The sequence below is a fragment of the Oryzias latipes genome, chromosome 2, assembly GCF_053564925.1.
Source record: "Oryzias latipes strain Hd-rR chromosome 2, Olatipes_Hd-rR_3.1".
Classification (NCBI taxonomy): Eukaryota; Metazoa; Chordata; class Actinopteri; order Beloniformes; family Adrianichthyidae; genus Oryzias; species Oryzias latipes.
Window position 1 is genome coordinate 39567931 of NC_136238.1, and position 27004 is coordinate 39594934.

General features: G+C 39.9%; 2 protein-coding genes across 4 annotated transcripts; both read right to left on the reverse strand.

Moving 5' to 3' along the window:
* Window positions 1-705: 705 nt before the first annotated feature.
* Window positions 706-5355, reverse strand: LOC105355183 (uncharacterized). The gene is made up of 4 exons (XM_023964147.2): window positions 5222-5355; window positions 4593-4698; window positions 1462-1503; window positions 706-1329 (listed from the first exon to the last, which is right to left on the reverse strand). Exons 2-4 carry the CDS (start codon window positions 4684-4686, stop codon window positions 1142-1144), a joined length of 324 nt encoding a protein of 107 aa, XP_023819915.1. The 5' UTR covers window positions 4687-4698; window positions 5222-5355; the 3' UTR covers window positions 706-1141.
* Window positions 5356-9739: 4384 nt separating this feature from the next.
* On the reverse strand, window positions 9740-10679 carry s100b (S100 calcium binding protein, beta (neural)). Of its 3 annotated transcripts, none has more exons than XM_004066370.5 (3): window positions 10587-10679; window positions 10297-10459; window positions 9740-10203 (listed from the first exon to the last, which is right to left on the reverse strand). In XM_004066370.5, exons 2-3 carry the CDS (start codon window positions 10432-10434, stop codon window positions 10057-10059), a joined length of 285 nt encoding a protein of 94 aa, XP_004066418.1. In that variant the 5' UTR covers window positions 10435-10459; window positions 10587-10679; the 3' UTR covers window positions 9740-10056. The 3 variants fall into 3 exon arrangements, with proteins under 3 accessions (XP_004066418.1, XP_011479721.1, XP_004066419.1); XM_011481419.4 differs by having other exon boundaries at window positions 10579-10660; XM_004066371.5 differs by having other exon boundaries at window positions 10551-10631.
* Window positions 10680-27004: the final 16325 nt, after the last annotated feature.

Here is a 27004-nt window from a genome sequence, read left to right on the forward strand (position 1 = left end):
CCATGAAGCAATGCAACCATGAAGCAACGCAATGATGATACAACAAAACCATGACGCAACATATTCATCACGCAATGCAACCATGTCGTAACGTAACTATGATGCAACATAACCATGACGCAACGCAACCATGTAGCAACATAACCATGACGCAACGCAACCATGTAGCAATGCAACCATGACGCAACGCAACCATGTAGCAACGCAACCACGATGCAACTCAATCATGATGCAAAGCAACCATGAAACAATGCAACCATGAAGCAACGCAATGATGATACAATGAAACCATGATGCAGTGCAATCATGATGCAACGCAAACAAGTCACAGCACAACCATGACACAGCGCACCCATGGCGCAACGCAACCATGAAGCAATGCAACGATGATGAAGCAGTGTAAATCCTGCTTTAGGCTCCTTGACCCTTAACCGAGGATAAAACAGCACCTTTCCTGTAAACGCTGTTTGTTCCTGAAAATCAAATTACCAAACCATCTTGACACCATAACACAATAATGATAGAAGAGAGAATTTCCTGCTGATTGAAATCAAAGGACCGCTGCCTTCATAATATCTCCAAAAAGTCACAATTTAGGTTTTGAATTTGGAAGAGAAATGTCAAATTCTTCATTTCCGTGTTTCAAGATGTCAGATGATGTCATGGGGGGGGGGCGGTCCCACCAGAGAACAGAAAGAAAAGAAGCAGGAGGGAAAAAAAACATTTATTATAAATATCAGAATTGAAATAACTACAAAAAAGCAAATCTGAAAGATTTATTTAGAAAAGAACGCTTCACTATAAACAACTATGAACCATTTTGATGGAATTTTTTTATTTTTATTTTCGAATGATTTCATTTTGCTGCGAAGTCTGGTCTCAGCCACGGTAAGATGCGGATGATGATGATGACGGCGTCCAAAACTATCTTAAAGACAAACCATAGGAAAATCTTTTGTGGTACAAAAACGTTTGATATTTTTTTCATTCAAGGACATTAAAAGTTGATTTTTTTTTAATCATTTACTGCTTGATGCTTCATTAGTTAAAGTTTAATCCCTAAACTTGTTAAAACGTTTAAAAACTGATCCCTTCAAAGGTCCTCAGTCCTGGATCGGATTTCCGATCTCTTCCTCTCTCTTCAGTCATCCTCAGCCTTCAGGGGTTTCTTGGACTGGAGTTCGAAATCGGAATCCACAGACTGGCCGTCGCCTTCGTCCTCGTCTTCGTCGGTCTCATTGGTGGCGTAGGAGCCTTTCTGTCTGGACAGACACCATAGCAGCACTGCGATTGTGCAGATGAAGGTCAGCAGGACGCCGCTGATGATTCCTGCCAGCAAAACCATCAGAACAGAATAGAAAATAAGGAACACAAAAGGAAGAAGATACTGTTGGGAATAGAATTTTCTCCACATACATGGAGTTCAAATGATTTCTCATGGAGTAGAAGACGAGCTCCTACCTCCAATTAAAGCAGCAAAGTCCTCAGTTTGAGCATAGATATCTGTAGGACATCATAACATGTTTATTAATTAACATTCTGTTTATAAAATGCTCAAAACCAATATCAAAGCCACGAAAAGCATGAAACATGCAAACTTATAATTAATGCCAAATTGTCTGAATTATATAAGAACAGCCTTTATAGGTTTAAACTGTGCTGTTTAAATTTGTTTATTAAATTTTTTTCAGGGTCTAGTTTTTAGGTTTTATCGTTTAATACCTTAAAAAGTCGCGTAAATTTTGTCTAAATTAAATATGAAAAGCCTATATTAGTTTAAAAAAACAATTTAAAGTTTTTGGTTATTTTCCTTATTTTGACACACTTGTCATTCAATATATTACTCAAGGAAGAGTCATGTCAATTTTTTTAAGAGCCCATATAATTTTAAATTATACTGGTAAAATGTATTTATTTAATTTTTTTTTGTGACAAACTTGTCATTCCGTATGTAAAACTCCAATTTTTAGGTTTTACTAGGTTTATTATAACTTAAAGAGTCGCGTAAATTTGTCCTAATTATCCAAGAACACCCTATAAAAGTTTACTTTACTCTGTTGAAGTTTATTTGCTTACATAGTTTTTTCGTGAATTTAATTTTTTGGCACAGTTGTCGTTCTATATGTCAGACCACAATTTTTAGGTTTTATCGTTTAAAATGTACAGAGTCTTGTCATCTTGTCTTAATTACAAAGGAAAAGCCCATATGAGTTTCAATTATTGTGTTTAAATCTATTTTTTAAGTTTTATGATTGAATAATTTGTCTTCATTATATAGGAATTGCCTACATAAGTTTAAATTGTTGTGTTTAAATGCATTTAATGGTCTGTTGATTTTCATTATTTTGACACACTTGTCATTCCATACATCAGACTTCAGCTCATAGGTTTTGTCTTTGAATAATTTGTCTTTATTATTATACAGGAACTGCTTATATAAGTTTAAATTGTTGTGTTTAAATTTATTTGATGGTGTGTTGATTTTCATTATTTTGACACAATTTTCATTCCATATATCAGGCTTCAGCTTTTACATTTTATCGTTGAATAGTTTACAGAAGAGTCACGTCAATAGTCCTAAGAGTAGGTTTAAATTATTCTGTGAAAATGTATTTATGTACTAGAGTTTCTTTGTGATTTTTTTTGACACACTTGTCATTCCATATTCCGACTCCAATTTTTAGGTTTTATCATTCAATAATCAAAAGAAGGGTCTCGTCCTTTTAACAGTGTTTGTTTGAAGGTAATTTCCAGGGAAACCTGGCTGTTTTAAGCCTGGTTTGGCCCTGTTCAGCCCTGCTGTGGAAACCGGGGCCATTGGGTATCAGTGCGTCCGCTCTTATCTCCACGGCAACACACCTCCGAGACGTCAATTTCACAGTCCCTTCAGGCCGATAAGACACTCCCTGCTGCAAATATAACTACAACCGTATGAGTGTCAAACTCTTCAAAATGTTTTTATTTTTTCTGCAAACAAAATGTATGTCCCACAAACAAGAAAACATTTAGACCATTATCTTAAATTACCGTTAACTAATGTAAAAGTAAGCTTAAACTATGCTAAGCTGTTTAAAAATAGCAGTTGTCTTTCTATATGCACAAATGTAAAATTAATGATTGTATTTTTAGTTAATTTCTTTAAAAAAAAAACTTTGATGCTTTGACTAAAATTTTAGGGCTAACATTAGTATGCTAATGAAGGTTTTTTTTAAACTTTTTTTTATTTCATTAGGTGATTATAAATGATTTAACATCTTTTCAAAAATTGGCATTTTGAGCTATATCTCCTTAAACAGGCTAGCATTCATCTTACTAACATTGCTAGGATTACGGTATTTTTGGACTATAAGGCCCCTTAACTTATTTTTTTGAATGATTTTTTTTTATGTATACGAATAAACAGTTAAGTCTCATTTTTTTAATTGAACCTTTTAATCTGATGAACTTCTAGGTCTAAAATTTAAACCATTTACTTTCCGTTTTTGATAACAGGCCACATATATGTATAAAGTAGAGTTTTGCTCTATATTCCGATGAGCTTCAAGGTTGGAAAAATGCGGTAACTGCCTCACAGTTGAAATCTAACGTATAAGCTTCTCTTGTCACAGATGTCACCTACATGCTAAGTGTTTAGGCTTAGGTTGTATAAATGTGCACATTGATTTAGCCAAATTGGCCGTTAGGTTTCTATTTTAGACAGAGGATGTATTTTTAAGTATAAGTACCAAATTTGGCGTGGATGTACTTTAGGATCCCCCTTTTTAGAAAAGTATGCTGGCGGCCATTTGACATACGCTTCATTTTTACAAAAATTCAACGTATATTTACCCCATTTATATATATATGGAGTATCAGTGTGTATATATATTTATAAAATCTGGGATTCTCTCGTGGGTAATAGGTTATTCCATAAATGGGCGTCCTATGGTTCACCCATGCTTGTACTACGAAATGCACATTTATCACGATAGTCGCCTTTATCATTAGCCTGACTAAGAGGCAGACTTAAGTTTAAACTTACCAACCATCATAAACATAAATAAAAGGTAAAAACGTTTTGACATTTCAGCTTAATAGCCTAATTTATACTATAATATTCACTTGGTTTAGATAATTTTATTCTTATGTGAATATTTGGGAATAATTCAGTGTTGGTTATAATCTCACATCAGATCACTGCAATGTCCAAAATGTTTAGCTTTTCTTAAAGTAAAGTTTTTTTTAAAGAATAACAATAAATTGTCTGGCTAAAAAATACTTTTTCTAAAAATTGAATAGTCTGTTTGTATATTACTAGTCATTGCCCAGTTATATGTGTATAACTTTACAAAAGCCTTGGGGCAAACACTACACTTTTCATTATTTCATTAGGATTTTTGATTAAGACCATATTTCAACCCAAATGTGCAGAGTTCCCTATAATTTGTCTTTGGTGATCAATAAAATTGAGATGACTTTTTCTCAACAACAACTATGGATACAAAGAGCCAGCCCAGATAGAGAGTTCATAACAAAGACCCCCCCCCCCCCCCCCCAATATCATAAAGATACAGTAAACACTGGACGTAAAACCATTGTAAGAATATACAAACCCTTCTGTCCGATCCTGGTGACGAGGTCTGGAAACCTAGGAACAAATGGGGCCGATGTTTGGACAGACGGAACCGGAGTCGTCTGGTCGTTCATGCTCTCTGCAGGCTGGAAGAGAAGAGAAAACAAAAATTTAAAGCTCCGAACTAGGCTTTCTTCATATATATATATATATATATATATATATATATATATATATATATATATATATGCATATATTACAATTTAATTTACATATATCACTTGTATCCACTCAGACGTCTAACCCATTAAACCCGCTCTTACGAGAAATCCGGCTAACAAATATGACATGTTTTGAGTTTTTACCAAAATGAGTCACAAACTCAATTACATAAAAACTGAGAAAGGCTTGTTGGAAACACAATGGAGACAATACAGACAAACACGTCTAAATTCACACCAGGGATATATCATGGTAAAAAAAAAAAAAAGTTTTGTGGATGAAAAAGGCAAATTTAAGAAGAAAATGTCAAGAAAAGTTTTTTTTTTTTTATATTGCAGAACTTCATCTTGGATTTTTTTATGCTATTCAACACTTTTGAGTTTGCGGAGTTGTCTAAACAGAACGCTGAACAATATAATCTGAGTAGTATAAAGACGAATAACTCACCAGTTCTGTGGGACAGCTGTGTTATCTGCAGAACAGGAAAAAAACCAACACAACGCAGCAACGGTCAGACAACACTCAATCGCACAAACACACTCACACACACACACACACACAGATGGGTGTGGTGGCAGTCCCCCAGGGTCAGCCTGTTTGTCCCCTCTGCCAATGGAAGAGCTGTCTCCGCCTCCATGATGCTAAACAGCCTGCAGATGTCTGAAAGTGTGCAGCTGACAACATCTTGCATCATCTAGTAACACGCATATGCAGATGATATTAGTTTTTTTTTAGAAAACTCACATACTTTTGCTCAGATGGAACAGAACATGACATATTTTTTTAGGTTGCTACATGATAGTCACAGATTCTACACTAAAAAAGGATAAGAAAGGTGTGTAGTGTTTATCATGGATACACTTCAAATGTAAGAGACAGAAGAAAATGTAGGATTTTCTTTGTATAGTGGATATTGTTGGATATTGTTGTTAACATGAGTGCTTTTTCTTTTTCTATTTAAAATTATGTCAAAGTTCCCATCAGTATTACTAATAATGGATGAGAAGAAACACCGCTTTCTTTCGTTTGACATTTATCACCACAAATTTTAGGACAAAAACAAAGAAAGCCCCAAATAACCATAATTGACCATGTGTTAAACTCCTGTGTAGGGGCTTGTAAAAGGATGTAACATAAAGGAAAAAAGAAACCAACTACAAACATACCAACGACTTCGCTCCCTTTTTGTGTTTGATATAAAGATTGAAATCCTGAACCATCAGTGACCATACCATTAGTCTCTGGTTTGAGTTTTGCATCCTATTCAAAAAACTAGAGGGTGTAAACTGTAATCGGATGGGAATTAGAACCAATGTAAACTTCAATGTGCTGGAGTGCCAGCAACAGGGACGCTCAAAATCAGGAGCAGCCAGGACAGGGGCGCTGCAAAGAAGAGCTTAACCATGTCAAAAGCATCACTTGTCGCAATGATGACTTGACAGCGACGTTTCACTCTTCCACTAGTGCTACACGCAGTTCTTCCAGGTCACTTTAGGGTAGAATTATCCAGTCTCTGCTTTTGCTGGTCTCAGAAATGCTCTATAGCCTTGTTTCCACTGGATTCTGAGCATTTCCATTATGAAAATTAACCCATTGAGCCGGACCGTACCATTTTTGTGCCACCGTGGGTCGAAGGTCCATTAAAGAAAAATGGAACAGACCAGTTAGGGCGGAGCTGGCGTCATCACACGATGAAACCCATTGATTGGCGGACGGTCAATACGACAACCGAAAGCATGAAACCAGCACCAACGATTCAATTTTTTTTATTTCAGTCCACTTGTTTCAGGAAAAGATGCCCGAAACAAACAGCGAGGTCTGGTCGGAAACGGAGACACAAACATTCCTTCTCAGACTTGACGATAGAAGGATTCAGAGTGAGTTGGATGGATCATTTAGCTTAGCTTTTACTGTAGTCGCATTACTATGACGCTCGGTCCAATTCAATTCAATTTTATTTATAGAGCCCAATATTTACAACAATCGTCATCTCAATGGGGTTCGTACCGGTAATTGTGTAATAAACATGAATCATGAAGAACAAAAAGTCATAGAATTCAGTATAGCTTAGTCAGTTTGTTAGTTCATTTTAGTATTTTCCTATTGAACTCTTTGTATTCGTGATCCTTTTGAGTTCATGTTTTACTCCGAAGCCCATCGAGACGACTGTTGTTGTGAATTTTGGGCTATACAAATAAAATTGAATTGAATTGAATTGAATAAAATTCAATAGGAAAAAAAACTCACTGGTTAAACTCAGGAGCGCAAAAAGTAGGTAAGCAGTATGTGGACGGCAAAGGGGCGCCAGAACACAGGGGGCGCCAAACCCAAGTTGGGAATATTATTTACAGTTTGTATTTTTTGTGTTTGTGCACATATAGACACATGATGTGATCAGAAACGGAAGCACGTCAGAGCTGATTGAGCGCCCCCGCAGCAGCTGCTCCTCCTTCACTCGGGTCTTGTACAGAGAGAGCGCAATCCAGCACGTGTCGGCGAGAACGTTTATTGTTTTTATTTGAATCGTGAGGTCATCTGATGACAGCCGCTGAAGATGGAAAGGCAGAAGAATTGAACAATCGGGGGCTCAAAACAGAAAATGCAAGTGGTGTGAATGAAGAAAAGTTTCTGTAAGTGGTTGAGAGACAGCAGGAACGTTGATAAAACGTGATAAAAACAGGCTTGGAAACGTTCGGGTTAAAGCTGCTATAGTGAAATGGTCACAAAAGTTTCTTGCAGCTGTACTGAGCAGGATTTACAGCATCAATAATCATGAAGAGAGAGCTTTTTTGTGCTGATTTTGTTTCAGACAGATCATTACAAATAATTTCTTGACCTAGATGTACCAAAACCCTGAAAAAGGCTTTATCCTATGACTGTCACAGCACTCAATGATGATATTGGAGGGTTAGATGATGTTTTTGTTTCTTTTTATATTGTTAAACGTTTGGATAATTCTTGTTTTTTGAGGGACTCTTTAGCTTACGGCCTGATGATGATGATGATGATGATGATGATGAAGAGGGGGTAAAACACAGAGGTACAGAGGGGAGGGCTGGGGAAAGGCGTTACTCAGAAGATCCTTCTGAGGGGCCGTCACTACACAAATTTGGGGAATAGTTGAGGCAAAACACGGTTGAAAATGGCTCACAAAAGTGTTCTGCTGGGTCAAATCCATGATCAGATAAGAAGTAATGAGATTTATACATTTAAACAATTAAAGTGTTGAAATAGGTGTTTAGATACCCTTGGAGGGGTGGGTGGGACGTATTATTACGTGCATTCATGTCTGTGTGTGTGTTGGGGGGGACTTTTTTAATGTGGCCGAATCCCCCTGTGAAATTGGGTAGTTCCCCTACCCGCGTATTGGGTATTGGTTTAGCCCGAGGCCAGGGTGAAGCGATGCTAAGCGGTAGTTGGTGTCAGAAGATGCTAACTTTTCTATTTTCATGAGTGCAATAAAATGAAAAGGACAAAACCATGCGGTGCCCAATTTAGAAAAAAAAAAAGAAAGAAGACCAAGAGAAACGTGAAGTTTGATATTAAACATTGTTAATGTCATTATGTAAACATAAGACAACTTTATTAAACATGTGCAATAATATTTGAAGAGTAGTTATGCTACGGCTACTATTAGCCTGAACTTTCAGTTCATCCAAACTCAATTTGCTAATTAAATACAATTTTTTAATCTCTCATATCAAACATATTTCAATTATTTCCTTCACTCATGCTTTTATTAAAATAGCAAAAAACACGACATGATGACCTGCTGTCCTGTTATTTTGACATATATTCAGTACTTTGTGTCTTATTCTCAGTATTATTAGAATTACTTTGTGGTTTTTCCTCAGCTTGTTGCCAGAAATTGCATTAAAAATATACATTTATATAAACAGCTAGTTTTGATGAACCATGGAATAATTTGATTTAAAAGGTTTAGATATAATTGAAACATTAGTTTATTGAGAAATTCTTAATTCTGGAATCACGAGTGTTAGCGCAAAAGGTCCATCAAGATCCACATGGGTGAGATTTATTTAAAAAATTAGTAAAAGAAAATTCTCAAATTCCCGATAAGTGTTTGCGATTTGTCAATTTTAACCGATATGCGATATTTTTAGTCGTAAATCAACGGAGTGTTTTCGAATGGCTAGGGAATATTCAGATCCACGAGGTTCAGGTTTTACTAAAAAGTGTTTCTTTTAAGAAATTCTCATATTTGCGATTACATTTAGTTGCGAAAATTTAAAGTATTTTGTCGCTTTTTCCTGAGAATCTGCAATCTTTTTGTGGTAAATCAAAGGATGGTCTTTAATAACTAGAATAATCCAATTTACAGGGTTTAGATATGATTTAAAAAATGTGTTTATTGAAAAAAATGTTTAATTTTGCGATCAAGAGTTTTGGCGGAAAATTGATTTTTTTAATCAATTTTGTTCATTATATGATCTTTTAGATCCAGTTTGTTTTGGCTCAGGTAGGATTAAATAATTAGTTTAATAAGAAATTTTTATTTTCACAATCACAAGTTAGTGCTAAAATTCCAACAATTTTATGACTTTTGCCCAAATTTAAAGATTCAAAAATAAAAACTTGAGATTTCATATTATGTAGAACATATGATTTTTTTACCATATTTTTTTTATAGTGCATCATTCTTAAATCCTTTTTTTAATCTTAAAAGATCAAAAATTTCATGAACACAACATTTTTCTGCAAATGTCTTCGTTATTCTTACTTTGCAAATCCGATAATAAAAGGAAAACCAAACTGTATATTGCAAAAAAAAAAAAAAAAAAAGCTTTACTAAAAAGTATTTTTTGAAGTCTAAAATGTGTCGTAAAACCGTAAACACAAGTGCTTAGATGGATTAAGAACCAGCCACTTGACAGTTTTATGTCAAATCTGGAGTTAAATTAGGAATAAATAATCCATAGTAGAATATAGGCAAACACAACTGACTATTTTGAAATGTTCTTTATTTGATTCAGAGCAAAAGTTTATCATTAGAAAGGCTCCACCCTAAACTTAGACAGAGAAAGTGCTTTCAAAATCACTACAAAGAAAAGCATTTTTTTTTACGAATCTTCCAGTCTGACTGACTTTAACAGAAAGAAAAAAACAAAAATAGGTTGTCTAAAATCGGTACTTTCACTAGCCTACCTTCAGATTGGCTATTTTCTAACTTCATCACCACTTAGTGGAAACTATGGGGTGGATTTGTGCCAGCAGCCGCATCACAGAGTTCCTTCAGGTTCCCTGCCAACCCCTTTGTGTCCTCAGTCGTCCTCATGCTCAAAGAACTCATGGCAACAGACGGTCACCAGGGAGACAAATGTCATGAACTCCTGGAAGTTGCACTCGGCGTCGCCGTCCGTGTCCAGGCTCTCCATCAGGCTGTCCAGCGTGGCCTGGTCTTTGACGTGCTGCAAGGGGGGGGGAGGAAAGGAGAGGGACGGCTTCACTGCGGCCGCTCGGGTGAGTCGAATGTGAAGCCAAACCTTCCGCCGCTCACCCACCGCCATCAGCTCCGGCAGCTCGTCGTGAAGCAGCTCCCTCAGCTCGCTCTTCTTCAACTTGTGCTTGTCTCCTTCTCTCTCCGAGTACTTCTGAAACACAGCGATGATGGTCGCCATCGACGTCTCCAGGTCAGTCATCTCCTCACCCGTTTCTCTGACCAAACTCAATTTTCAAAAGAAAGGTGACATGATTGATCAACTCAAAGTTGGACAAACACATCGAAATGAGTCGATTCCCTTAACACAACACCAACCAGACAAAGCATCAAACATCTGACAGACCGTTTTACCGTTGAGCAGCTGCAGGCGGATTATCCAGAAAGCAGCAGCCAAGGATGGGCTCTGGGCTTTAAGGCGCAGCTGCACAGAGGCGGAGATGCCAGCTGTCGGTCAAAACTACAGGCCAATCAAATCAGTTCCCCCTCCCCTCACTCCACTGCACACCCTGACTCAGCTGGGTTTCAATTGTGCACATCATGACTTCCCATTACGTCTAAATTACCGGTGAAATTAAAGTATTTGGATTAAAAGCAGCTAAAAGAAAAACCCACAAAAAAAGCAGGAGAGTTTTTGTTCTTGTTGTTGTTTAGGATGCTTTTCACTGTCAAATATAAAGCTGGTAATCCTAAACATGTTCCATAAAAGTATTGTGTAGCGTTAAATGATAAAAATTTGTTTTTTAAAAAGAATAATTGATAGATTACCCTATTTTTCTGAGTTTCTTCTTTAAATGTTTTTATGGTTTGAATGGGGTACGACTCATACACAGGTGCAACTTATATGCAGGTGTTACTTATTCTCAGGAGCGACTTATACACAGGTGCAATTTATGTGCAACTGCACTTATACACAGGTGTTACTTATATTCAGGTGCGACTTATATGCAGGAGTAACTTATGTGCAGGTGCAACTTATATGCAACTTATATCCATGTGTTACTTATCCTCAGGTGTAAATTATATGCAGGTGTTACTTATTCTCAGGTGCGACCAATATGCATGTGTTACTTATATGCAGGAGTAACTTATACGCAGGTGCTACTCATACCTAGGTGCAACTTATACGCAGGTTCAATATATATGCAAGTGCACTTATACACAGGTGCGACTTATACATAGATTCGACTTATACAAAGGTGCAACTTATATCCAGGTGTGACTTATACGCAGGTGCAATTTATGTGCAACTGCACTTATACACAGGTGGGACTTATATGCAGGTACTACTTATATGCAGGAGTAACTTATGTGCCGGTTGCAACTTATATGCAAGTGCACCTATACTCATGTGCCACTTATATGGAGATGCAACTTATATGGAGATGCAACTTATACTTGGGTGCAACACATTCCCAGGTGCAACTTATTCGCATGTACCACTTATACCCAGATGCGACATATACACAAGTGCAACATATGTATAGGTGCGACTTATATGTGATTTTATTTAGTAACTTAAATATATTTGTTATGTTCCCACTAACAATCAGTTACTATTATCGGTTGTTTCGCTACAACCGCTAAAGGGGACTGTAGTATCTATCAATATTTGGTAATGACAGCAATCCAGACGAAGAAGCGCCGTCCAAAACAAACAAAGAGGAGAAACAGATCGTTTTCATCCTGAACTTTAATTTTTGTTTTGTTGTATATGCGTCTTCCGTTAATTGTAACAAGATGTACAGTCAATGCTTCTATGTAGCGATGGGGCTAAAAAATTTTGACGGTAGCTCCTCCCACGCAAAGCAGGAATGTTAAGTTTGTGAACACATGTTTAGACAAGCCCCCAGCAGCAAATTTGACACACGTCAGAACAGACGTGGCGAACGCAAATTTGACTTGGGAATCATGTTCGGTGTGAATGTTGCATTATTTTTCCCAAAAGTGCGACTTATACTCCAGAGTGACTATTTTTTCTTTTTTCTTCCTTATTATGCACTTTATGGCAACTTATACTTTGGAGCGACTTATAGTCTGACAAATATGGAAATTATAAGTATTAGGTTACTTAACATATTTGTGTTGGTGTGAGTTGGTGTTAGTTTAGTGGTCATTTGAGGAAGTGCACCAGTTGGGTTCTTGTTACGAAAAAGAAACATAGGAACTAATCTACAGTCATTTAGTATTATGCTACGTTCACACCGTTATCGGAAATGCGAGTTGGAGCGACCACTTCCAATGAAAAGTCTGTATGAAGGCCCGTTCACACCGGGACGAATTTTGCCCTCGATATTCACCGACGTTTAACGTCTCGTGACTAAACAAAGGGCACCAATGTAAGTGTGCACACCGACGCGAAAAAACGCCACGCGTCAAAGGGTCACTTTTTAAAAAACGCCTCGGGTTCGTTTTTTTGGTTCGACGCGCCGCGTCAAAAACTATACGACCAATGAGAACGGCGCTTTTGCACACGTGTCTGGAGCTTCTGAAGTTACAGTAAAACACAACTTGGGGGCGCTCAAACACAAAACTGCCTTGCTGAACACACATACCAGCGAAGAAGATAGACGCCAAGTAGCGTCTACACTGCCGCGAAGAAATAATGACGGACATTCTAAAATATCCCCGAACCAAGCACCAGTTGGAGCTACTGATGCTTGAAATATTCATGTTTTCTTTGTTTGACTCTGACAAGCGCGTAAATACTGGCTCTCTTCTTCTGAGTGCCACCTTGTGTACAGGAGTATTTCTGTTTTTCTGTCTAATGTAATCTAATGTCAGGGAATGAAACTGCATGTTCGCTCGGCTCATCGTCAGCGAAAATCGCCTGGGTGTGAACACAAAAAACGTGGCGAAAAACGCTGGCGAATAACGCCTGGCGAATATTCGTCCCGGTGTGTACGGGCCTTAAACGTGCATTTTGGGCTTCCGTGTCCCTTTTTCAGCGTTGTGACAGAAAAAGCACGGAGCAACATTTATGATATTTTTGACATTTAGCATGAAGCCTTTTTCCAACTGTGAGTGCATGCATTAGCGTCGGGTAGCAACAGTCCGGTGTGAACAGCCTATGCTAAAATCCCATTTAAGAACCTACGATCAGCGCGTTCTTAACCACGCCACACAGGTGTGTACGTATCATAACGTGCAGTTTGCACTATGACCAGATGGAGATAAACATGATAATTTAGATTATTACATTTCGAAATAGTGCTCTATCTTTGGAAATATATAATAATTGTAATAAATTCGTGAAAATAATTTTTGTAGTTTCTAGTTTTACATTAACTTCCCAGTTTTTCGTAGCAATTATAGCCATTTGTTTATCTTAAAACATTGCATGGTTTTGTGTATTCAGATTTTTGTTAGGTCTCGTTAGAAAGTGTTTTTGTGTAAATCAAAATTTGTTATCAGTTTTGTTTTTCTTCGTTTTGCATGTTTTGGAATTTTCTCTGAAAATATGATGTTGATGGCTTTAGTGACTGAAATGGTTGCATGATTGCTATTGCAATCTTAAGTCTTGATTCGTTACGTTTTTGTTTTTTTGTTGCTAATTTAGCATTTTTGCGTACATAAAATGTTCATTTCAAATAACTTTGATCAGAACATAAACTGTTTGGGATATTTTGAAGTATTTATAAGCTTGAAGAACAGATTTGCTTCTTGTTCCGAACGGCTGATCTTGGATCTGGTTCTGACACCCCCCCCCCCCCCCCCCCCCGCTGTAGAAGCCTGTGGGGAAGCACAAAAGTCCGTTTCAGAGGAAACGAGTGGACGTGCATGCTAACGACGACGCTCTTTTCTCTGCTCATCTTGACCAGACGTCTTTCCCCTGCTGCCGGCAAACAGAACGTCTGCTGGAGCGGAGAACCGGGACCGTATCGAGCCAGGAGCAGACATCAAACAGTCCCAATGAAACTTTTCTGGAGAAACTTTTGGATTTCTAAATTACTGAGTTCTCTAATCTCCAGAATGTGCGGCCTCGCTCACACCGACCTGTGACCTCAAACCCGCCTCTGCTGTGCCCCATCAGAGAACAAAGACGATTATCAAACGACAACCGTTGCTTTGTTGGGTGTTAAAATAATCGCCTCGCATGTGTGGCATTGTTTGCCCTAAAACACTGAGGGCTTGTGGGGAAAAACAGGCAGAGACGGCGAAGGCACCGAGAACCGGCGCTGTTCAGCCGCCGCTCGTCTGTCTGCCGGATTTATGAGGTGCCGGTAAAAGTCAACTTAACAGAACTTTGAATAATTACAGAACTGGAGCACCAGAACACGGAGAATCTTTGTTTGTTTAATGAATGAAATTATTCAGCCTTAATCATTTCTTACATTATGTAGTGCTTATTTTTTGCGTTGTTTTTACCTTGTTTGACCCCCTCGATAAAATAAAGAAATGAATAAATACTATAATATTGCCATGGCAATAAGTAAATCGGCTAAATTTTTTCACATCCATTGGCAACTTTTTAAAAATTTATAGACATATGAAGTCAAAAACGTGTCTTAAAATTGAAGATAAAAATATCTATATGATAATGCAATTTTCGGACTGTATTGCCATGACAACAAGGCAACATTTTGAAATACAATGAAACCAGCAAAGCTTACCTTATTATTTAACTTGAAATTTTACTTACAATATTTGTACCACTATACTAACACCGCCGTGTTTGACAATGCTTTTTTTTAAATTGTTGATAAGCTGCAAATTCATATTTTTGCATCTAAACATGTAACATAACTTGAAGATTAAAAATTTCGTTTTGGTGATTACAATCCAAAACAATGAGTCATTTCTCGTTAAAATGAATCACAAAAACAAGAATAATTTACAATTCATTCATTTATTCAATTATTGATATATCTTTTTTCTTTGCAACCTAAACGTGACACAACTGCACAAAAATATGTTGTCAATTTTTGCTATTTCATGTTTTAATGTTTAAAACTGGATAAAAATTGGATAAAACTCTTCAGATTTTTTTACCAAAACAAAAAAAGAAGTTTGGAAAGTTCCAGGCTGTCTTTGCATTGGCGCCAGGTTTAGCTAACTGTTTAATAAAGGGTTTTATTTTGGAAGCTCCAGATTCATTTTCTCCGTCTCTCCGTTGTGTTTCTTTCAGCATGTTTTCTCCCGGGAAACGAGCATCTCCAAACAACAGGGACTCTCCAAGCGCCGTTGTCTCCATGGAAACCAAGGAAAAAAAAAGTGGGGGGGGGGTACTCAGGCGCCGAGTCACCTCTGCGGCTGCCGGTTTGCCGACAGGTTTTACTTTAAAGTTCACAGGTCAGATACGGACTTTGATGCTGTGACCTTTGATCCCTGTAGAGTTAAGGCTGTAGCTTTGGACCCCCTGAAGTTAAACTTCAGGAAAAGTTGTAAAACAATTGGTGTCATTTTGAAGATGCACCTTCAGGGGGCAGTGTTGTACTGAGAAAGTCTTGGGACTCATTGGTAGGTTTTATATATAATAACATATAATAAGGTTGGTTTCAAATTATATTTGGATCAAGATTTTACAAAACATCCGAATAAAAGTCATTAAAGTTATTTTTGGTGTCTTAGAGTTCATCCTTAAATGACTTTTTTCTTGTTTTTTTGTTGCATATGGGGTTAGATAAATGTCATAATGACACGTATGGATGCAGAAGTTGTGCTAAAAACCTTTTTTTTGTCAACTTTATATAAAAGATAATAGGATTACAATGTTTAGTTTTAGGTTTAACTGTTTTTACCCCAACTTTTCTTAGTCTTGAATCAGAAAATGTTGCCGTGATATTTTTGACAAAAATACGTCACGGCGGCGGAGGTTTTAAGAAAAAGTTCAAATTTGACGGCAACCCGATGATTTTGTTTTTGACATCGGTCGGTAACCGCCCGTGCACATTTGGAGGCAGAACAGTGACAGGAAGGTAGCGGGGCGATACTTGATTGAAAGGAGGTACCACCACCGACTTGCGTGTTGACAAATTGCGGTTAATGCTGAGAAGAACACGAAGAGGACCGAACATTTCTGCTTTGATCACAGAAAAAGGGCAATGTGCACAAGACGGTTGAAGAAGAAGAATCTGAGTTGCAAATTGGTTGGTGCAGGGTGGTCCGCGTTTTATACACCTCCAGGCAGCCGGTAGCACTTGATATGGACGATACGATTGTACAGTCAGAGCTGCCTCCTTCCAGCTGTCGCCCGATTTCGTAATGACGTCACCCCCGCGCCGAGAATTTTCAAGAAAATCGGGCGGCGGCTAATCTTGAAGTTTCTGCTGATACCCGATATGAAACCACGAAACGAAAGGGTGAATCAAAAGGTGATGTCCTGATACGACCTGAGGATAACTATCAAGTGAAACTAGGTGATGTCAGAACAACCTGAACCGTACTATCGCTGGATGCTGAAAAAGCCTTTGACAGAGTTAATTGGAAGTTCCTTATTGCTGCCCTCCATAAGTTTGGTTTTGGAGAAGCATTCATCAATTGGATCAAAATATTATATCACAACCCCAATGCATCAGTTAGAACTAATAAACAGACTTCAAACAGGTTTTTTCTTGGAAGAGGAACCAGACAGGGCTGCCCACTCTCTCCTTCTCTTTTTGCTATATTCATTGAGCCTTTAGCTGCAGCAATAAGACAGAATGAGAGCATTATAGGAATAAAAACCAAACACAGCCATCATAAAATTAGTCTTTATGCGGATGACATATTACTGTTTTTAAGGAATTTACATTCTGTAAATGAAACAGCAATGATCATAAATGAATTCTCCTCCATATCAGACTATTCCATTAATTGGAATAAGTCTGTTTTATTACCACTCAACAGGAATATGGAACAAAGACTCACAATTCCAGTTAAAACAGGAAATATCAAATATCTGGGTATCTACTTTTCCCCCAAACTATCAGAACTGGTGCAGCTAAACCACACCCCATTACTGAAAAGCATACAGGACGATCTAACACGCTGGACCAACCTGCCTCTGTCCCTTATGGGCAAGGTAGCCACGGTTAAAATGAAAATCTTACCCAAAGTTAATTATCTCTTCTCAATGATTCCCACACAACCGCCATTAAAATGGTTCAAAACATTAGACTCATCCATATCAAGCTTTCTATGGAACAACAAACCTGCAAGAATTAGTCTAAAAACTTTAAAATCTGCAAAAAGCTGTGGAGGATTACAACTACCTAATTTCCACAAATACTTTCTTGCAAATAGATTACAATATATCTTAAAATGGTTAAAAAATAATCCAGAAACCAACTCATGGTTAGACTTGGAACAGGTGTTATGTGGAAAGATCAACCTGTCACAGCTACCATTTATTAGCCAAACAGTTAAAAAACAGGATTGTTTCAAAAGCATTAATATAAATGCCACTTTAACAGCCTGGTGGGAATTTCTCAAAATATCAAAATCATCAATTCAACCGTGCAAAATGACACCCATCTGGAACAACCCGGACATCCTTATTAACAAAAAAATGATTCACTTCCCAGCTTGGCAAGCAGGGGGCATAAAACAACTAGAGCACGTAATTATTGATAGAAGATTCATAACCCCCCAGGAACTTCAAGACAAACATGGAATAAATAACTTCTTGGAATATCAGCAACTTAAATCAAGTATTACTAAAAAGTATAAAATTAAAGACGACGATTTAAAGCTACCAGATGTAGTTACCACTCTGATTAATTTTTCAATGAATAGAACTCTCTCCAAAATATACAAACTTTTATGTAATTTAGATAACAATATTGCCCTTCCAACAAAAAAATGGGATGCAGATTTGAGCATCAGCACAGATGAAAGCTTCTGGTCAGAACTTTGTCTAAACACCTTTAAACTGACAAAAAGTCCAAATCTGCAGCTAATCCATCTCAAAACTCTTCACAGAATTTACTACACTGGACAGAGGATGTTCAAGATGGGTCTCAGTAACTCAGACATTTGCGAGCACTGTGATAATAATCTACCCGACAGCTACATGCACGCACTGTGGTTCTGCACTCCTGTCCAGGCTCTCTGGCAGCAGGTATGTGCCGATTTATCAGTCTGGCTTAAGGTTTCAATCACTGCCTCACCGTCACTTTGTGTGCTTGGTGACATGAGTGCCATCGATATAGAAGAAGGATTAGCATCTATCATTTTCATAACTCTTTGTATTGCCAAAAAAACTATTTTAATAAATTGGAAAAACAAGAAAAATATAAACATAAGTCAACACAGAAATCTGCTGTTTGATCATATCAGCTTGGAAAAAATGTCAGCCCAAAGCTCAAGTAACTTTGAAAGAATTCAGTCTCTCTGGTCTCCTGTGGTTGACTCCATGACTTAGGGGGTGGAGGGCTTGGTCGTCGCTGCTCCTTGCCCTTCTGCCGTGGTTTGGGGTGGGGGTCGGGGCTTCCGGTGCCTGGCGGGGGCGGTGGGGGGCTCCGTTGGTCGGGGGGTCGGGTCCGGTGCCTGGGTGGGGCGGGCTGGGGCGCTGCGTGGTCCTCTGGGCTTGGGTGTGGGGGTGCGTGGTGGGGGGGTGGGGTGGTGGTCTGGCTTGGCTTGGGGGGGTGGTCCCTTTGCCTGTGCTGGGGGGGGTTGGCGGGGGGCCCTGCTCGGGTGGGGGGGGCCCAGCGGCGCCGGATGGGCTGCCCATCTGCACCTGGGGCTGGGATCGGCCCTTCCCTGGCTCTGGGACGGGACGGGACAACCCTCTCGGGGCCCCCGGTCGCTCTGGGTGTCACCCGCTTCGGCTGCGGGGTCTGGGGTGGGGTGGAGGGCTTGTCGGCCCTGTCCTGTGGGGGGGCGTTCTGGGGGGGAGGGGGGGGCCATTATTAGTACGGGTCGGGGGGGCTAGCGGGTCGGGGTCTCCGCTGAGGCAATCAGTGGTTGCCTCGACCGGTTGGCCTCCTCGGTCCCGTCGAGGCCTGACCATAGCTCTTCTAGGTCCGGCGTCTGGGCGGGGGGCCTGGGCTTGCTCCGGGGGGGGGCGACGCTTTCTGGCTCCTCTCTCTCTGTGTGGGGTGGGTGGTGCCGGGCCTGGGGTGTCGGCGCCTCCGGGGGTGGGCCCCTGGGCTGGGTGGCCCTGGCCCCTTTGCTGGGGGTGGGCTGGGGGACGGCTGTTTGACCACCGGGGGACAGTCTACCAGCTGTCCCCAACTTACCCCCTTCCTTATATAACCTCATATTAGGGTGAGGGGGTGGGGGGTCTAGCCTGCGATGCGCCTTGGGGGGGGGCTACTTGGGAGTGGCCCCCCTCCTATGGTTGCCGTATGGAGTGGGCCCCCCCTCTTTCGGTTTTATTTGCACCTTAGACATGTAGGGTCCTTGGTAGGGGGGTGCTTGGACATCACTGCAAGCAAGCAGCAGATGTCCTCCTGGCACCCTACCCGCCAATTTTAACCGCACCTTAGACATTTAGGGCCCCTTGGTGTGGAGGGTGAGGGGACATCACTGTGAGTAATCAGGAGATGTCCCCTTAGTGCCCTACTCGCCAATTTTAACTGCACCCCCCTTAGTACACACACCCCTCCCCCTTCAATATATACATTCAAACATAAACACACACACATGCACACAAACACCCTCTCAAACACCCATACACGCACACACATTTTACAAGGAAGGTGGGACCTGGGTCCATCTGTCCCCTACCCCTTCCCTGGTGGGGGGTGCGGGCCGTGTCCCTTGGGTGCCGGCTCCCTGGGCCCGGCGGTGCTCTCTCCGCACGGTGGGGGGGTTCATATTACACCTGAGCCGGGGGTGTTCGTGTCCCTGGGGGGTGGGTCCTGGTCCTTGCCCCTGGGCGCTGGGCCCCGCCAAACTTCCAACATGGCCGAGCCTGGTCGGGCCATATTTATAACATCCCTTGTGGGCCGCCCTTTTTTCCCCGGGGTTCCCCCCTCCTGGGCGGGGGCGGCGGGCCCCTGCCTTGCTCCTACCTGGACCAACCGTGGGCCGGGTGGGTGGCTGCCTGGAGTGCGGAGCGGGTCTCCCTTGGGGGGTCCTGGCTCGTACCTGGGGTCGGGGCGGGGGGATGCCCGGAACTCCTGGGTGGTGGTGGGGTGCTCGTCTGGGGCTGTGGGCGTCCCTCTCCGGTGGGGCCCTGCGTTGGGCTCTTCCGGCGCGGCGGGGGGCTGCTTTCCTGGCTGGGCTGGGGCGGCGCTCTCTTTCCCTCTGCGCCTCCCTGCTCTCTGGCTCAGGGGGCCTCGCGGCGGTCCTGCTGGCCCTGGCCTGGGTGGCGGTCTTGGTCGCCCGGGGGGCGGTTGTTCCCTGCCTGTTCCCGTGTGGCGTTGGGGGAATTCCGGCTGCCGCTGCTGCTGCGGCGGGGGTATGGGTATGGGGGTGGCTGGGCGCTCCTCCTCCTTCTTTTCACATTCCACCATCCATTTTAGAAGAACATAAACACTCACCTGAGCACAGGTGTTAGCTCACCTTTGCACTAATAGTTTGCATGATTGAATGAATGAAAGATTTCACACTAGTTGGTTTAAAGGCATAGGTATGCGTTCGTGAACACTATCTGTTTTGTGTGCATGTTGACATGTGGACATTTTTGCGGCTAGCAGGTGTGTTGATAATATTTGAGTGTGTGTGAACAGGCCCCGCCCTTTTTGTACTACATTTGAACCGTACCGTAACGATAAACAACCAGTAAACCTGTCTGCTCTATGCTGCTTCATGGTCTTACCCCCCTTCCCCTCCTATTATCACCCTCCTACCCCCCCCTCTCTCTAACGTCCCTCTCTCTTCTTCCCCTCTTTCCTTTTCCGTCTGGTCCAACACCAAAGATTTTCAAACATGATTGAAATTAATAAAGTTTGGCAAAAAAAAAAAAAAAAAAAAAAAAGAACAACCTGAACCGAGGAAAAAAAGCAAGCAATCCTCACAAGTGTGTTTTGTTTGTTTGGTTTTTGACCTTCATTTCTGTTTTTGAGTTTTGCATAAATATTTGAAGGTTTGGCCTGTAGGAGGTGCTAGAATGCTGTTTGTTTCCTCTGCAGCTCATGATTGTCGAATACAAAAGGTGAATTTGGGGAAAAAATTTTAATGTTGGAAAGCTGACGACATTCCACAATTACACAACTGCAATCCAAAATCTCGGTTTTGGTTGAATCAAAATGATTTGAACTCTTTCAGATCATTTTTTCTTATTGATTTTTAAATGTGAAACTAGTTAAAGGGGTTTGCAATTATTTTCGTGAGTTTTTTTGTTTTCATAATATTTTTTTGTGCAACTTTTAAGTCCCTGTGAGGTCAATCCATGATTTTCTGGTTAATAACCTTCATCTCATTGAAAAAAATAGGTTCATTATGACAAAAACAACCAGAAGAAACAATTTAAACATATAATAAGAGTCACATAAAAATATAATCTACATAAGATTTCTTTAAAACAAGTGCAGAAGATAAAAGTATGACCCCTGGCTGCCACCCCATTGCCCCCTTTTTATCTCCCCTCAATGGCTGAGTGGCTGCCACACGCCCCTTATTCTGCCCCAACCAGCCTGGTCAAAATGACAAATTCCCTTTTTTCCAAAATGGCGACTTTTTTGTTGGTTTTTCTCTATAGCAACCATTTAGTTTTTTGCTCGCCTGAGGTTGACAAACGCACCGTTGTAACTTTTAGAAGAATCTGCAAAAGTAAAACTTTTAGATTTCCTTAGCAACAGAGGTTTTTTGTTAACCACGCCCTCATTAATTATATTTTTATATCATTTGTCATATCATTTTGTTCAGTTTAAGCTAGCGGTTCATGTACATATGAAATGTTCACAATACTCTGGATAAAAAAATACATTAACAAGAGGGTAACATTACTTTTGCAAGCTAGTCATACTAATGCGGTTCAAAATCGACAACTTCGAAATCCAACATTTTTGCGACATTGCTTCCCAATGATTCTTAAGGAGTTGAGATTGAAACCCCTGGGAAGAGTTTTAATGTGTAGCTGATACAAAAAGTGGTTTATAATAGAAGTTCAAGATGACGGCCTCTGCCTGAGGTCAAAGATCAATAAAACATCAGTTGTGGTTTTAGACTTCACCTAGTGGCCTGTATGTGAAAGTTTGCAAAGATCGCTGGAACAAAAGTTTTCATTTATTTCACTGTGGGAAAATGGAAAACATTCTCCAGATTTCAGAATTTGCCGATTTATGTCATTTTTTGTTTTGTTTGTTTTTATTTTAGCTGAATCAACATCAAAAGTTTGCTTCACGACTTGATAAATCCGCCATGAAAAAGAAAATTCCTGATTTTTTCCAGCGGCTGCAGGTTTGTTTGTTTTTTGGGGGGGGGGCATCAGCGCAGCAAGTGTTCCTCCTCATCGTCACCATGGTGACCTGGAAGCAGCGGGCACATGCATCCGCAGATTGGCCATCTCTTGTTGCATCTTCCTTCTTCCTAATCCCATAATCCTCTACTGCTGCCCCCACCCGATTGGATTAGGGGTTGGTGGATCAGAGCGCTGTCCTTCACACAAACTCCACAACACAAGGATACCTGCTGGCCTACATTTCTGCTCAATTCAATTCAACTTTATTTATAAAGCCCAATATTACAACAAAAGTCGTCTCAATGGGCTTCATGCTGGTAATTATATAATAAACATGGAATCATAAAGAACATGAAGTCATAGAATTGAATAGGTAATGGCTAAACTCAACTCAACCCAACCTAACCCAACGAAACGAAACGAAACGAAACGAAACGAAACGAAACGAAACGAAACGAAACGAAACGAAACGAAACGAAACGAAACGAAACGAAACGAAACGAAACGAAACTAAACTAAACTAAACTAAACTAAACTAAACTAAACTAAACTAAACTAAACTAAACTAAACTAAACTAAACTAAACTAAACTAAACTAAACTAAACTAAACTAAACTAAACTAAACTAAACTAAACTAAACCAAACCAAACCAAACCAAACCAAACCAAACCAAACCAAACCAAACCAAACCAAACCAAACCAAACCAAACCAAACTAAACTAAACTAAACTAAACTAAACTAAACTAAACTAAACTAAACCAAACCAAACTAAACCAAACTAAACTAAACTAAACTAAACTAAACTAAACTAAACTAAACTAAACTAAACTAAACTAAACCAAGCTAAGCTAAGCTAAGCTAAGCTAAGCTAAGCTAAGCTAAGCTAAACTGGGCATCCCTGCCCTTACTTAGACCCTCCTTTGGGGTAAGAAAAAACTCTTTTTTTTTCCAGTAAATAAAGAAAACACCTCAAGGGTGTCCATATGAAGGAAGACAGGTGATGTACCAGAACTCTTAGAGATGAATTATCTTATCCAACTCTACAACTACATGTTTAAATAGTCCAGCAGATGGGCTTCATCCAGATAGAGTTGGGGTACGGATGGGGGCACCAGACGATGACGTCCACGGCCAAGAACAGGAGCAACTTCACACTTAGACTTTTGTTTTATTCATTGAAAAAATGGGTTCCGCGATTTCTCGGTTTGTGTGAGTGGAGCGCCATAAGTTTATTATTATTAATATTATTATTGTTTTTGCCTGTGTTCTTTCTTACTGCTGTTTTGACCAATACATGATGACATCACATTGGGCAAAACCACATTAAAAAGGGTCCAAAGTCTCTTATGGGACTTTATAAATGGGAAAAAAAGGTGACATCACAGCAGGCGAAACCGTCAAAAAAATGAATGGGGCCAAAATCTCTTAAGTCACCCCCCCCCCCCAAAAAAAATATTTTTTTTAAATCAAAATCCGCCAATGAAACCAAAACATACGTGTCTGAGTTACTCAAAGGAAGTTTTGAAATTATTATGGGATGTCCAAGTGACCTATGGGTTTGGTAATCGGCATTTTAAAATTTTAATCTGAAGCTGCGGAATCAAACATGTGACGCGCATTGAAGAACGCACTAGAGGCATCATTGAACGCATGTTTAGCCCACGGTCTAAACAATAGTCAAGCAGGGAGGGGCTTCTTCTTCTTCTTCTTTTCTACTGTATACTCGAGCATGTCCGCCACCAACAGTTTGAAGAGGCGTGGTGCGGAATGTCGAACCGGCGGAAATTTTCTTTGACAGCTCAATTCCGATAAACAATAGAATTGTCTGCTTGTACGTAGTTTCCAGGACCATACGTAAAAACGTGCCTGGCGACACAGAGGGGCGAGCATTCTGAACGAGGAAGCTCTGATATTCGAGTTAACGTGCGTTTACATCGGGTTTTCATTGAGAGTCGCAGCTTAAGATGTACGTTTTTGAACACGTCTTTGCTTAAATTAAATAATGTTTTCTGTAAAGACAACAAATTTGTTCCTGATGACTCATTTTGATTGGACCACATCCTAAATTCACAAGTCTTTCTCGTTAGCTCTGTCTTTTTTTTATTTGGATAAACACAAGTATTTCTCGATTTATTTTTTAAACTATTTATTATTTAATTGATTTATTCATTTGTTCATTTATTTATTTGTTTATACTGTATGTACATTAATAAATTAATTAATTATATATGTATTTATTTAATCATTTGTTTATTTATTTATTTTGTTTATTTTCTAATCATCATGTGTTTATTAACTAAATCTTTTATTATTTATTTATTTGTCAATACTGTAATTCTATACATTTATTTAAATTTTCGTTCATCTATTTGTTTATTTATTTGTTTATCCATTTACTCATTAATAAATTAATTAATTATATATGTATTTATTTAATCATTTGTTTATTTATTATTTTTCATTTGTTTATTTTTTACTCATTATGTGTTTATTAACTAAATCTTTTATTATTTATTTATTTGTCTATTTTTATTCTTCATTATTGTTTTTTTGTCAACTCTGGGATTGTTTAAAAAATATTTTGCCTTTTTCTGGAATAAACGGTGAGTTTAAAAGGCTTATAGAAATGTCAGGAAAACATGGAAATGTGGCAAAGAAAAGTGAATATCTCCTCGTTTTTTTTTTTTCTTTTTCTCAAGCAACCCCCCTTTTCCACCCTGGAGAGTTTCTGAGCTGCAGCTTCCGACTGTTTCTGTTATTAAAATGTAGCTCTGTGCTATTTTTAGACAACAGAGACGAGCTTTCGCCGAGGAGACGCTGCTAAGAGTGAGGAAAAGATTCTTAGTTTATAGTTGAGCAGGTTTAAAACGCTACAAAAGCTGCTGCTGACAGACATATATAAAACAAAACAAAAAATATATAAAAAGACATAGAAAGTAAAAAACGTTTTATTCCTTTTCCCATAAAGTCACTTATTTCTGAGAAATACAAGCCTGAATACATAAAAAACTGTCATTTCAGGAATCGGCGCTGGCTGTCGGTGATCACACTTCCTGTAATCCTTCCCTACAACACCAAAACAGCTCCTGGTGATCACAACAACATATGGTGTGGTTAAGCCGCCGCCACGTCATAACGGCCGAGCTTCAAACTCTTAAAGCGGCTGATGACACTCGAGGATTACAGCAGGGCTGGTAAATAGGCTCTATAGGTGTAGTATAGGATTGTATTTTGGAGGTAATAGAACTCAAACCAGCCCCAGTTAAGGAACCAAGGAAGGTGTGTTAGCTATTGTGAGCTGCAGTGTGGGAGTTCCCCAGGGAACTGTCCTGGCCCCCTTTCTGTTTGCCTACACTTCAGATTTCATGTTCAACCCAGACAATGACTTTTCCTTCTTAGAGAACAGAAAATGGGGGAAGGACTGTTGTGAGAAGAACCGCCCCCAAATCAGGGCAGGACAGACCCAGACATCAATCTGCCGCGCCCTAGCCAGGGAACAGCCAGGGAAGGAACACTCACCAGGCTCGACAACCCGCGTTCAAATGAACCCTTCCGATACAAGGCTTACGTAAACACATTTAAACGTGCGTTTTAATTACGCTAGCTATGCACACTTTGAAGACTCTGCGCACAAAAAAAAACATGGCCATTAAAAGCGTGTTGAAAGTCAAACCAGGGCAATTTTTGACTGGGATAAAAGTGGCTCTCCGTCGCTATCTGACACATTACAGTAAAGCGTTAGATAATGCTGCAAAGCTGCTTCAGAATGACCATCATGGCGTTAACGGTTCCAAAGTCACGGTAACCATAGGGGGACTGGAGACAAAGCTGTGATTGTTAAAGGGTTGAGACTGCACTTTCCTAAGGACTGTTGTGTGGTGCAGTTGTGCGAGCCCCTATTAACATTCTCCCACCGCAGCTTTTTTTTTACGTCTCATGCTATGTTCATACCGGCCTTTACAACGGGTATTCAAGTGACCACTTCCAAAGAAAAGTCTGTGTAAACACGTTTAAACGCAGGCATCCACGTTCTAAACTCTTACGTTCACGCATAGCTACGCACATTTTTAAAATCTTTTTTGCGCTCTACGTACAAAACGCGCTTTCATTGAACGTGCGTTGAGAGTTAAACCAGGTCGGACTTTAAGACAACACTTTCCCATAGACTGCTGTGAAACGCAGACATACAGGCCCTTATTAACACACTCCCACCGCAGCCTCTCGTTACGCCTCATGCTGCATTCACTAATGACCACTTTCAATGAAAAAGTCCACGAAAACGCATCAATATGCGCATTTCTTTTAATTCACGGAAGCACCAACCGTTTGAAAATTGATGAAGGTGGAAAAGAGTTTAAACCAAAACCTGACATCGGTTGAATTCTACAGTGACTCCAAAGTCTTGCCAAAAGTCTGAAGCAATGGCTGCAAAAACCTGGACATGGAGTCTTTAAGTAGATGTTGAATTCCAGTAGAGGACAGAGTCATCTGAGCCATGT

Excerpts from the sequence above, each read along its gene's own strand:
- LOC105355183 (XM_023964147.2), bottom strand. The coding sequence starts at position 4,686 with ATGAACGACCAGACGACTCCGGTTCCGTCTGTCCAAACATCGGCCCCA. Across the intron at positions 1,504-4,592 it reads CACCAGGATCGGACAGAAGG|ATATCTATGCTCAAACTGAG; the intron begins GTTTGTATATTC and ends GATGTCCTACAG. Across the intron at positions 1,330-1,461 it reads CTTTGCTGCTTTAATTGGAG|GAATCATCAGCGGCGTCCTG; the intron begins GTAGGAGCTCGT and ends TTTTGCTGGCAG.
- s100b (XM_004066370.5), bottom strand. The coding sequence starts at position 10,434 with ATGACTGACCTGGAGACGTCGATGGCGACCATCATCGCTGTGTTTCAG. Across the intron at positions 10,204-10,296 it reads AGCTGCCGGAGCTGATGGCG|CACGTCAAAGACCAGGCCAC; the intron begins GTGGGTGAGCGG and ends CCCCCCTTGCAG.